Below are 13,397 nucleotides of genomic sequence, written 5' to 3' on the forward strand. Positions count from 1 at the left end.
TGTTGTTGTATACCCTGTATCGGAGGTCTTCTACAAAGACTGGTTGATACTGCTGTTACGAAGACGATGTACCAGCAATTGCAACAGACTGGTGAAAGTGAATACATTGAAATGTGACTTTTTGCAAATGTTTTTGAAGTTTAAAAGTTTGTCTTGCCAATGAAGTAATGTATGCAAAGAAAAACTTAGTTTTTACCATATATTGCTGAAATAAAAAGACAAAAAGTGTTTTCAGGGGGGAAATGTTAAGAGAAAAAGTTTTAAAACATACTGTTATTTGTCTTTTTCCTCCTCTTGCAAAGTGAACAAGTTATTTGTTGAGATATGCCTACCAAAGATGGGCCTCATCTGTGAACAAAATGCAGCATTGCTTATGAACCTGAATAATAACTGTTTTCTGCATTTCAGAATAGAGAGACTTGGTTATAGCTCAGTGAAGCCTGGGATAAGGACACACGGCCGAGTAAGAGTTAATTTACTGAAGCAGGCTGTGTGTCCTGGAAAATTTGAGCTACCATTGTTGAACTGAACATTCTGTACTAACTGTTGGTTTGAGGTGATTTGTGATAAACATGTTTACCACAGGTGTTTTTCATAGCCAACTGTCAATGGTCAGAAATGTAACAAAAAGTTGTTTTGCTTGCAGTATAAAAGTTGATGTCAGTAAACAAGTTGACCAGAGGAGATCATCTTGGCCAACATGTTGTGTAATCTGGTTAGCTGCTAATAAAGAAGTTTTTCATCACCTGAGGCAGATGTGACTCGTTTGAATTTTTCTTCTGACGAGATCCTTGTGCTATGCAGTGGATAGGTAACTGGTTATTTGACAGAACCCATGTGGTTAGAGTCACAGGTGCCACTTTTGAAAGCAAGAGTTATCAGTGGTGTACTATAGGGTATAGTGTGTGTTGGGCCTTCTGTTTGGCACCTGTTTTTCAGACCTTCAGGCCTACACTCTTGGTCTGTGGTTATCTAGGTTTGAAGATGACAGTAAATTCAGTTTTGCTACTATTCAGTCTTACACAGACTCAAAATTGCTTCAACATGGGTTAGATTTTGTTAATTGGTTTAAGTACAATGGTTTCAAATTAGTGTGAAAAAAATTAATAGGTCATTTTAGTAAAAAAATTTCTACATCATACCACATCAAAAGCTAAAAATACTGCATCGATGAGTCTTGACAATGTCCCTAGATGCAACTTATATAGAATGAAACAAGATTTAGCCACACCGCTAAACATTTTACAATCAGCCTCCATACAGCTTTTTCACCTATCAAATTGAGAACAGCTACAGTCATTCCCACTGCATAGAGGAGGACCTTCCACAGACCAAGATAATTACAGACCCATAAGTCTGACCAGCCTTATAAGCTGTGGAAAGACTCATCATGGAATTAGTCAATCAGGACATAGGGAACCTCTAAACTCTAGACCCGTTTCAGTTTGGATTTGTCAAGGACAGGTCATGCTTACTCAACCTTGTTTTGAAAAGGACACCAAAGCAATGGATTAAGGCAAAAATTATACACATATATTCTGTGCTGGGACCTCTCCTGTTTGGCATTTACTTTTCTGAAGTAAAAGCCAATACCAAAGGGCTCTGGCTGACTAAGTTGGCAGATGACTGCAAGCTAGGAGCAATCATTGAAACCCCAAATGACTTTGCTATCCTGCAGGAAGGTTTGTCTCAAATAACTGGTGTCAAAATCACGGTCCGAAACTGAATGCCAAACAATGCATTATTGTATCTCTGGGAAGTCATCTAACCTGGGGAACTACTGCACTGACAATACACCCCTAAGTGTTGACTCAGTTGTTTAGGATTTGGGAACCTATGGGGACAGTGACCTAACTTTTGGCCAACATGTGTCTGTTGTAAGAAAGTCCTTCTGTATTGCACAGCTTATAAACAAAGGAATTGTATTGAGATCTATGGATGTCATTGTCCAGCTTTTCTCAGCCCTCATTAGGCCAGTCTTTGAACATAATGCCTTCTTTGGCATGTATCAGTCTGATACATACAAGTGGAATGTCCACAGGGATACCTTACTAAAAGGATACAAAGCCTAAACATGTCCTACATGGACCGACTCAAAGCCCTGTCACTATACTCTGTGTCCTACAGACTTGCTAAAAGGTGACCTGTGCCTGGCATACAAGGCATCCTCTGACCCAATACTAATGGATTTACTGCATATCAGCAAGTCAAATTGTATCAGAAATACTTTGTCTAGAGATCCAAACCTCTTCTGCAACATCAACAGAACAGTTTAGAGGGGCAGGTATATTTAAACTCCTGCTATGGAACAGACTCCCCCAGCCACATAAAAGTATCTATACGTACTGATACCTCTCTCTCTGTACTTGGCCTCTTACAGATTCTTCCAGCAGTTTGTGTGTCTAATCTTTCAATTCATGAAAGATCCAAAACTTGATTATTTCCTTTGTAGAAGAGATTGCACCTGAAATAACTGGTTAAAGGAACTTCATCTTCATTAACAGATAAGACAAGCTAATACGACAGGTATATTTCCCAATCTACACCCCCACATCTATTGCATATCAGGTAGAGTAGCACCCTTGCCATCTTCAAATTAAATCAAGATAATCGGATGGGCAACCGCAAATTCTCTCCTTGGTCTAGCTGGTATTGCTCTCCTTGAGGGTGGAGAAAACTTGACTATTGTCTGGGCTGTAATGGTCTGTATATTAATTACCTAATACTTACCTTGTGAACCTATAAACTTACAACAAGCTATCTACCAGTCAACTAGTTATTCCCTTTTTTGTGGAGAGTTTTGAAAAATGCTTTCAAGGGTTAAAATATTTTATTAGAAAATAGAATAAAGTTTTAGGACATTAACTTGTCTTGAGCACCTGTTTTACAAACAGAAAATTTTGGAAACTAATCTAGTGTGACTTTGTGAGAGGTATATGTTGTACCCTGTATCTAGTAATCTTCTTTGAAAAAGTTAGAGACTGTGGATAGCGGTCAGTCAGTGTGCACTACTTATCTTATTTGGTAAAGGCTTTTGACCATATTCTGTGTGTGTTGCAACTGCTAAAAATGAGACAAACTTACTACAAAGTCCATACATTGTCTGCTGGATGGCAAATTGTAAATGTTGCTGGCATCATCACAGAATTTGAAGTGGCAACGACTGAGGTAGCATGGACATTAGTGCTAGGCCCTGTCCTGTTTGAAATTTATTTTTAGAGATTTAGATTAGATTAGTACTAGGTTAACTGCTCTTTTGGGCCATTTGAAGGCTAGCCAGTTACCCCATGTGAGAATCAAACCCTGCACCTTGTGTCTTTAAGGTAAGCACCTTAACCATTATGTTATCCTCCTACCCAAGCCAACATACCATAAGTCTGGCAGACCAAGTTTGCTGATGACTACAAACTGGGTAATGTTATCTACTTATCCACTGATGCTAAACAGCTAAAGCAAGTGCTGAATTGAACATAGCAGGTGTATTGAAAATGGTCTCCTGCTAAATGCAGACAGTACAGCATAGTAGCATTCAGCAAAAAAGCTGTTTCTGCCTCATATGCTATAAATGAGGTCTTTCATAAGATGGCTATGGTCATAAGAGACTGGAAACATGAATACTTGCGTGGATGACACTCTCAATCAATCATATTTCCAGCATAGTCATGAAATCCTTCTATCTGGCCTAGTTAATTTTCAAAGGGTGTCTTCAAGATCAAAAGATGTCATCCTACTACTGAATTCTTATCAGATGCACTGAGCATAGTGCCCCCTTTGGTATGTACAAATTGCTCATCTGGAAAGGTCCCTGAGATTTCTAACCAAGAAAGTTAAAGGCCTTAAATTCTTCAGATGTCCTGACAGATTAACATAACTCTTCTGATACTTGGTAACCTACCAGTTGCTCCAAGGTGACCTGTCTCAATTTCTGAGGCATGAAAGGCCCAGTCTCTGTTTGACCTTATTTCTTCTCAAAAACTAGTGTCTCTATAATCATCATCCTTAGCAACCTAAATATACAAAGAAACAAGACATGCTATGGGGATAGATTCCTAACTGAACACAATCTCAGTCTGTGGGATAAGTTGCTACCACAGATCAAACAAGCACTAGTTTGGCTACCTTTAAGGCTGCTCTTGATGGCTGGTTGGGCAGACACAAAATTACAGTGACATCACCATGTTCAGCCCTGCTCAGTTTGAAAGGTGAGCACTGTTAAGTGGTTGTAAAGGTGGTAAGAACGTTTACCTGCATGTACTTAAAGGTGAATATGCTAGGTATCTTACGGTCCATGTGATACTTGTGTAGTATTGTTTTTTGTTATGTTAACAAGGTTACAGAAGTGAGGAAGAAATCTGCTAAAGGTATGATAAAATGTATTTAAATTGTAGGAAATCTAATTTGTTGAGCTGAGTCAGCAAAATAGCAACATATTCTTGTGTGTATTATGATCAATGTGAGGTCCCTTTACACTTCTGTACAGCACTGATGGGGCAATATGGTGAGGTGCAAGTGCTGTAAAAAGTTATAACTGTTCGAGTCTTTCAAAGTTTTTTCCAACATCTAGAATTCTTTCACATCACTTTTTTGCTTTAATTGGAATTCCTGAGATGATTGACAGGACAGCATATTCAACCTCGTCCTCGTATGCAAACTTCTTCTTGGCATGGTTTGCAGATCAGTGGGTCTGAAGTGAATTTAATACATGTATGCAAGCATGATGGTTACCAACGAGTCCACTGAAGATGGTCACAGAGTTTCACTCAACCTGGAAGATACTCCATCCATTAGCATGCACAAAGAATGTTAAACCCAGAAAGTATGGATTTTGAAGAAAGGAATTTTGGAGAATAGAAAGAGCTAAAAATGGGTAACATCCCATGAAAGAAGCAAAAACCAGTAATGTACTACTTGTATTGATAGCAATCTCCTTGGAAATGAGTAATATGAAAGGATATAGTAATCTTTCCGATGACCACCTCATCTAAACCTGTTCAGGAGGGGTGGGACCAAGATGGCTAACGGACAGCAGCAACTGGTGAAAGCTCTGTGACTGAAAACTTCTCTGACAGAAGATATAATCAAAAAACTAAGATTTGGAGATACTTGTTAGCTAATTTTATTCATTAATAGAGAAAAAATGTATAGCTTCAAATTCTTCAAAAGTTGTAATTTTCCTGTCAGAATTTCAACTGCTTGATTAAGAGAGCAGATAAACATGAGCCACTCAAGAAATGGTACTCAGGATTCATGTGTTAAAAAAGACATACACTCACTAATATCTAATATATCTAATATACAGGATGCATTACTTAAAATAGAAAAACTAGATACCAAAATAAAAAGTTTCAAAGAAAGTGGAACATTCAGAAATTCTTATGAAACAAAGTGCACGAATGACTTAGAAAACAGTCTTAGAATAAATAACATTAGAATTTACGATACACCTGAAAAGTATGAAAGAGACAATAAGGAGTTGTGGGTAACTGTTCTTCAACTAGATCAGTACCGCTTATGAATGCTCCACTTCCTGCATCTGTAAAAGCCAAACAAAAAATGTCCTGCCAACAGCTAGAAAAGTTATTACAAAAAACTGGAACTCAAATTCAGTTCCTACATTCAAAGGATTTTTAAATTTAACAGCAGTACTATGTGAAACTGAACAAGAAGTGATCAGAATAAGATCTGTAAATCATAAGACTCAATGTTAATTGTACAAGATTACCCTGATGATTCAATGCATTCCTATCATTGTATAACAGTATGTAACGTCGAATTTCTTCCTTTCTGTGTATATATTGTAAATATGTTAAATAAAAATTATTCAATCATATTGCTACTGTAAAGCTTAATCTGAACATTGTTTCTCCCAGCACACTTCCCAAAATCATTCAGCCTGGTGTAAGACAGGTGCTATGCTGGAAAGGAAGCTCTGATTCACTTCCAGTTTTCTATGTCTAAACGGCAGTTTCCAAGGTGCCAGTCTGAGTGGTAAATGTAAGTAATGACATTGATTTAGGATACTGCTGTTTTCTATCATTTAGCAAACAGGCTACAAAACTACATATCTGCCTGTCTCTGTTACCAATGCAACATCCACATTGGGAAAATCATTACTTTTATCTGTTATCATACACCAGCTGAAATTTTGAATACTGATGTACGACTATTCTAGATAGGCTTAACAGTCTCAGATTTTTTTTTTTGCCTGGACATAGATATGTTGAATTGAAGCTAAATAAAATATCTGAATGTGAATATGATTTCCCTTTCTGGGACATGCAAAAGTAAGGCTTCTATTCATACAAGTAGATGCCCAAATGTTCTTCAGCATATGATTAAGTCAGATGTATGTAAAAACCCTTGCTTATGGGCTAACTCCAAAAGCAGAGTAATTCTTCAAATGACCTTGCTACAATGTTACTGGGTTATTGATTTCCTTCAGTGTCCTGAAGGATGGAGAACTGGAGTTACTGCCAACGAATACATAAACAGTCCCTTTCAGTAAAATTGGAAACATGCCTTACCAACATAACACAACATAAACTGCCCTACAGTGCTTCCATTGTAGTTGATATGTATATGATAGTGCTAATTCCAATAAATACCATAAGACCACTAAAAAAGTAACACACAAGTGGAAAATAGAGTACCAGTCATACGAGGGGATGGTGTTTTGTTTAAATATTGAAAACAAAAATGAATACAAGTCAAAACTACTGACTTTTAAATAATTCTTTTATTAACAAATACAATGTGGTAGAACAAACATTGGGACTAATGGATATACTGGGAAACAACTTTTTTGTCTAGATAATATTTTCAGGATTACCCAATATGAACAATGCCAGATGTGGCAACAGTAACAGAAATATTTTTTGGAGGCATAACTCGGAGCTGAGTTTTTAATAGTATTTCTCTGCCTCAACGCAAATAATGCATTAGTTAATTAATTATTGTAATATATTTCTTGATAAATTTAAATAGAATTGTGAAACCAGCCCAGACCAGTTTCAAACAAACGGTCTGGATTGGTTTTCAAGCTTTGAAATTTATTACTGGGCAGTCTCCAAGAATTGCAAAAAACACAAAACAGAGTTATAAACATTACGGACAGACATTAATATAGTTCTAAATAAAAATTTCTGTACTGATAATATCAAAAAAATCACTTAACTGCTACTTTTGCTTTGCAGTGAATAACATAATTTTATATAACTCATCTAGTACATTATAATCATTTCACATGTATTGCACTCCTTATGAACAACATTAATATTACGTAGTACTTCTAGATACCTTAGTGCTATATAATGTAGACAAGATCATCAGTAACAATATTGTCTGTTGCATTTGTTGCAATCTACTGCAATGACTGCTTCTTTACATGCTAGCACAACTTAAACACTAAAGTATAAAAAAACTAAGTGTATTTGTTATGGCTATTTTAAAACATACAGCAATTAATCGTATGTCACGTAGGTATGATTTTCCAGCCCATGATTCTGAGGTTTTGATGCTCAGCATTTCATATTTTGCAAATTAACTTCAGTTTTGGATTCTGTTGCCATACACTGAATGATAGATTCCAAATGGGAATAGAAGACCATTTGCACAAGGCAGATTTACATTAAAATGCAGCATGCATACCTGAAGGGAACAGCTTCCAACATGCTTTATGATATGATCGGTTTTGGCCTAAATTTTATTTTACCTGTATGTAACCTGTAGTTTACATAAGAAAATGTAAATTAAAAAAACAAGTATAATACACATGGCTTAGAACCCCTTTTTATGAGTCTTAATGCTTTTCTTATTGGCACATGCCCAGGAGTCCACTGGAAAGCAAGACCAGGTGTTAAAATAGACATATTTCATAGTCATATTTGCGTACGCAAAACTAAGTCACAGTGGTATTAATTAGTCTGAAAATCATTCTCAGATTCAGACACTAACAATTAACACTGAAGCGCCTTCCAAGACCACCTATAGGCAAAGATTCTTACTTTTTAAAAAGGATGGGCTGGAAAAAGCTAGGTGTAAAGAAGCATAGCATTCAAAGTGTGTAAACATGTCAATATGAAAAAAATTATCACAATCGTCTTTACGCAAAGGTATAGAAGTCTTATCAAAGTAAAAAAAAATAATTTGCATAATACTACAAAAGCTATTGCTGCCAAAAAGGCATAATTTAGAAGCAATAAAGCAAGTAAGACATATATACACATACGCACACTCGCACGCACACACATACACAAAGGGAAAAATGACTGTTTTAAGATTAGCCTTTCATCCATACAATTGGGTTATTATGGAACATTTACCTTTTGCTACAGTTGGCTCTGTTAAAATTGCAGCAATATGCATATAGGACTGTTGCAAAGAAGAAAATTATAAGGATACAAAGAAACATTCATACCATCGAATGACAGAAGGGCATTTCACAGAGAGAATATATACATTCCAAAACATTTATACATGTAGGACTGTAACTTTCACACTTTACACTCTTCGATTATCAGTAAAATAGGTTGCTACAGTTTGCAATTTACAAAATTCATCCATTTCTAGGCAAGTGCACTTGTTTAATCCACGTGACCTGCAGAAAAAGTGCACTTTTATAAGTGGCCCACTTACATATCGAGATAGTGCAGTTGTTTTGTCACATGATCAGTACAAAGGTAAAAGTCTTCTTTGTTGACCAAGCATTCAGAAACATGAATGGTTTTCAGAAAAAATAAGGAAAAGGTCAAACGTAAGAAATAATACCTACAAGTAACTCTCTAAATTGGAAGCAATTTTTAAAACGGACTTGTATAGCTATAAATGCTCTTCGATATCTGCTATTTGACTGTACAACAATGAAAAGACTCATTTCAATATAACATAAATGTGCTTGGCTTGCCAAGCCTACTTTATATAAAACATTTCTAAAAGTCTATGTCCATACTATTCCTGTTAACTCGTAACATGAATTCAGCAGGCGGTGTGACCTCTGTTTTCCTGGAAGAAATGCACTGGGTGCTCAAGTTACAACAAGCAAAGATCAACAAAGGAACTTCCCAACGGATGGTGGTTCTTCTCCTGCACAACTTGTTTGGCAGACTGTAGTGTAGGGAACAGGATAAAGGCATCACTGGTAGGCTGCCCACTCGCATTATTCATGATTACTGACTCGGGCAAAACCTGTACAAGATGAAGACAAAGCAGTAAATCGCACCAGAAGCAATATTTGTCAGTTTGTACTACACTATCCCAGCACCTGTGGCATGATCACAAAATTAACCTCCATCACCTACTGAACCAACACCAATCATTGACCACTTGTTCTTACATGTGACTCATATGCCATGCCCTTTGTATAATGGTATCTGTATACTCATTTTAGAGATGGCTTATTTTGGGTTTAGAATTATTTACATGACTGACTGTCCAACCACCCATGAAGCTGGAGTCCTACATCCTTCCTGAACCCTGTAAAGCATTATTAAAGAACCTAATCTTTCTTTTCTGAATCCATTCTACTATTAACATAAAAAAAATCTGGTCATAACTCCATTCAGAACTAATGGCAAATCATAGCTAGTCATCTGCTGGGAAATGAATTTGTAAATTCTTCATAGCAGCACTGCTGTTTGAGAAATTTATTAATTTCTATTTTTTGTTTTGCGCAACAACTTCACAGGTTTCATAATACTTCTTTGGTAGGAGCACCAGTGTCCAGTGACTCAGGTGAGTGCTGTTCAGATCAGGGAAAATCAGACTGCCACAACTGCAACCTGGAACTTGCCAAAGCAGATTATGACTGTTGCTCTACAAATGGAATGCTCATTATGTCACAGATGTTTTTAAGAATGCGTAGCAAAGTTAGTTATGCAAAAAACTGTCTGGCTGTGGTGAACGTTTTACAAATGCATTTTGTATAACCCAAACACTTATTAGTTAATGTGCTCATATTATTTATAGGGTGTGGGCTGCAATTATGACACTGCCTTATTTGCTATATGCTTTACCAATGTTTTTCTTTTGTCAAACTTGGAGGATGACATTTTTAGAGGAAATCTGACCTTATGTCACTAGAATGCGTTTATACATAGTTTGCAATTGCACCCCCCCCCAAAAAAAAAACACTACCAGTTTGTTTAAAGAAAGGATACATTAGGTATTACTTTGTGTTATAAGCAGAGGCTGTTTAGTCTGAAGCCTTGAAAGAAACTGTACAACTCTTTCCACGCCCTTTTTTATTTCTATCATTCCAGTTTTAAAAGTAAATTACTAGACTTTATCTTAGTTGATTGGGAAGTAGCATTAAAAAATGATTTTAAAAGTAGTCAGACAATTTACTAAAAGCTCGACACAAATCATACCCTACATAATACATATGAGTGTAAGATACCCTATGTAACACATATGAGGGTGAGATACCCTACATAAAACATATGAGGGCAAGATACGCTATGTAACACATATGAGGGCGAGATACCCTATGCAATACATGAGGGCGAGATACCCTACACAACACATATGAGGATGAGATACCCCACACAACACATATGAGGGTGAGATGCCTTACACAACACATATGAGGGCGAGATACCCTATGCAATGCATATGAGGGCGAGATACCCTACGCAATGCATATGAGGGCGAGATACCCTACGCAATGTATATGAGGGTGAGATACCCTACGCAACGCATGAGGCCGAGATACCCTACACAATGCATATGAGGGCAAGATACCCTATGCAACACATATGAGGGCAAGATACCCTACACAACACATATGAGGGCGAGAACAGTTAGACAACTTAAGTCAATCACAAAAAAAATGCTTTCACTTCAGTGCAGCCTCTAAAATGCCTTTTAAATTCAACTGGGCTAGATGCACAGTTAAATAGTCCGCTGGTTTGAATCCTGTGATTCATGGAAGTGGAAAGGATACAAATGCTGAATTTGCTAATAATGGGAGTTGGAGAGGGTTGGTATAATGGTTAAGGTGCTTACCTCACAGACACAAGGTACAAGATTTGATTCTTACCTTCGAAAGGGAAATTGGCTAGGCTTAAAATGACCCATAAGGTCAGCTAGCTTAGTACTTACCTATGAATATACTACAGATTGCTTTAAATAGGCCACTGCGACAAAACCAGGTTAACTGTTTTTACTCTGGCTACTACTAGAAATTAAGACCAGGTTTTGTTATGCATAAAACATGCAAAGCTCTTTCCTGATCGTTCATTTAGTCCTGCTATACTTTTTGGAATTTATGGACCATGTGCATCTCTGGAAGGTAAGCTCTGGAGTTAGAAGAATGTCTAAAGCTGTCTTTAAAGAAATGAATGGCAGAAAGGCATTTAAATCAGCTTTTAACATCTAACATTAAACGAATGGTATGCAGTTCTAGAGCAACACCTTCCTGGAGATTACTTGTGGAAGAGGAGGCAGTCTGAGGGCAACCTTTGTTCTTTGAACTTTGATAGGATTAACAAATGAGCATGATGATTTTAAGGACTTACAACATTTAACTTGAATATCTTTTTATAGGACTGTTGGACTAGAACATTTGTATGTAATCTAACAGTACTTGGTTGTTCTATTGGTATTTATGACAAGGACTTTGTAGCTACAAATTTGTTGTAAGGAGCCTGTTTTTTTTTTCCATGGAGGGGAGGTTCATCCCCTCACTCTGTGTGCAGAACTATTTGGACCTCTTCTGCTGCTGTTCCTTTAAATGACGTTGACCCATGTGCATCATATTGAGTGCTGGGGCTACTCACTACACAGCAGAACTAACCATAGGGAGTAAAAAGATCTAGAAGGTACGATGAGGCAGAACAATCATAAGGCAAACATTTTCCATGACTTCTCTTTAATCAGTATTGTAGGGCATTTGGCCACAAGTTATCACCCTCTTCAGGCAGTGCTGGAGAATTCCATATCAAACAAGAAAAGCCTGCATCATCTTTTGACCATTTTTTTCTCTTGCTTGAACTAGATCATCTTATTTTTTTGGGATGACTATCTGCAGGATTGGCAGTGCTACATCGCAAAACCATTTCATTCCCAGAAAACTACTGTTCTTAGTATCCTAGGAGCAGGTACAAATTAATCGGTCTACCAGATCATGGATATAGATTCCTGTAATATGCCAGCTGACATCTTTAGTGACAAGTCCCATCACGGTGTCTCTCTAAAACACCTAAACTGGCTTGAATTACCCCACCAGCTTCTTCTCTCTCAGCTCCAGATCATCCATTCTATCCTACACCACCCTTCCTACTGCCCAGCACTATCCCCTCTCAACTCCCATTATTCTCCCTCCACACCTCTCCAAAGCTCTAACCAAGGCCTACTACAAATCTACAAACCCAAGTCTAAATTTGAACGTAACATGTACAGCTATCACCAGACTATTGCCTGGAATAGGCTCCGACTAGAATTCAGGATCCTTACACATCCTAAACAATTTAAGACAGCCACCAAAGAGCACTTTAAAAGTCACTGGTCCTGCCACTGCACTCTCCCTCCTTAACATCCCCTACTTCTCATACCTTAATCTACTTTCTACCCTTAACTCTCTCTTCTCACTAGCTCTCTCTAATCTTCCTTGACTGCTCTTTCTACTGTCTTCTAAAATCTATTAATCAAATTGCCTCAGAGAAACATTCTATTGTAATTGTCTTGCCTTCATGCAACTACATCATGATAAAACTGTTTTTTTAACCACTTACCCCGAAAACTATATTCATCTTACTGACATATTCCTTTTTATACATCTTGAAATAGTTATGCTATACTCTGGATTATTGACACTGGATAACATTGTATTGCTACTTAATCCCTTGTAATAATCCTGTAACATTGCTGTTTAATGCTAATTTATAATGAAAATTGTATAATATGTTGGAGCTTTTCTCCCCAGGCCTCCACTGAAAAAGGGCTCTTGAGCTCAGTCGGACAATCCCGGTCAACAAATGTAAAATAAATAAAGTACTCATTGGCTGGCAATGAAGTAGTTCAGTGCCTAGGATGACATTTTGCTTCTGAATTGATCTTGTGAATATGGGGAGTGGCCTTTGCACAAGTAATTGCACAAGTGTTACTACTACCCTTGCCTTGGGATTTTTGCACAGCATATTGTTTAGACTGGGTTTGAAAATCTCCAACTCAGGAGAATGACAATCTGTGTTGTTTCTCTGTCGCTATGTAAGGTTTTTCTTCTCCTTGAAGCATATCCAGTAATACCCTTAAAAAAGTGGTGCATCTCTCAAGGGAGTTCTAACCTTGGCCGATCTTGTGTGGGAACTGGACTCATTAACCAGTCCTGAGGCTATACCAATCTCTTACATAGGTTCATAGGATGATACTAGGCTATTGGCCTGGAAGCCATTATAAGGCTA

General features: G+C 37.3%; 1 protein-coding gene across 3 annotated transcripts in view; it reads right to left on the reverse strand.

The window, feature by feature from the left end:
• Positions 1-6,717: 6,717 nt before the first annotated feature.
• ESRP1 (epithelial splicing regulatory protein 1) overlaps positions 6,718-13,397 on the reverse strand; it is a 627,793-nt gene continuing 621,113 nt past the window's right edge. For 2 of the 3 annotated variants that reach the window (XM_044066542.1, XM_044066541.1), the window contains exon 15: positions 6,718-9,183. In XM_044066542.1, coding sequence (XP_043922477.1) covers positions 9,028-9,183 — 156 coding nt within the window. In that variant the 3' untranslated portion in view covers positions 6,718-9,027. The remainder of the gene's footprint in view (positions 9,184-13,397) is intronic. The other variant, XM_044066543.1, reaches the window with a different exon arrangement.

The sequence above is a fragment of the Protopterus annectens genome, chromosome 3.part1 (genome assembly GCF_019279795.1).
Source record: "Protopterus annectens isolate FY-2018-M chromosome 3.part1, PAN1.0, whole genome shotgun sequence".
Lineage (NCBI taxonomy): Eukaryota > Metazoa > Chordata > Ceratodontiformes > Protopteridae > Protopterus > Protopterus annectens.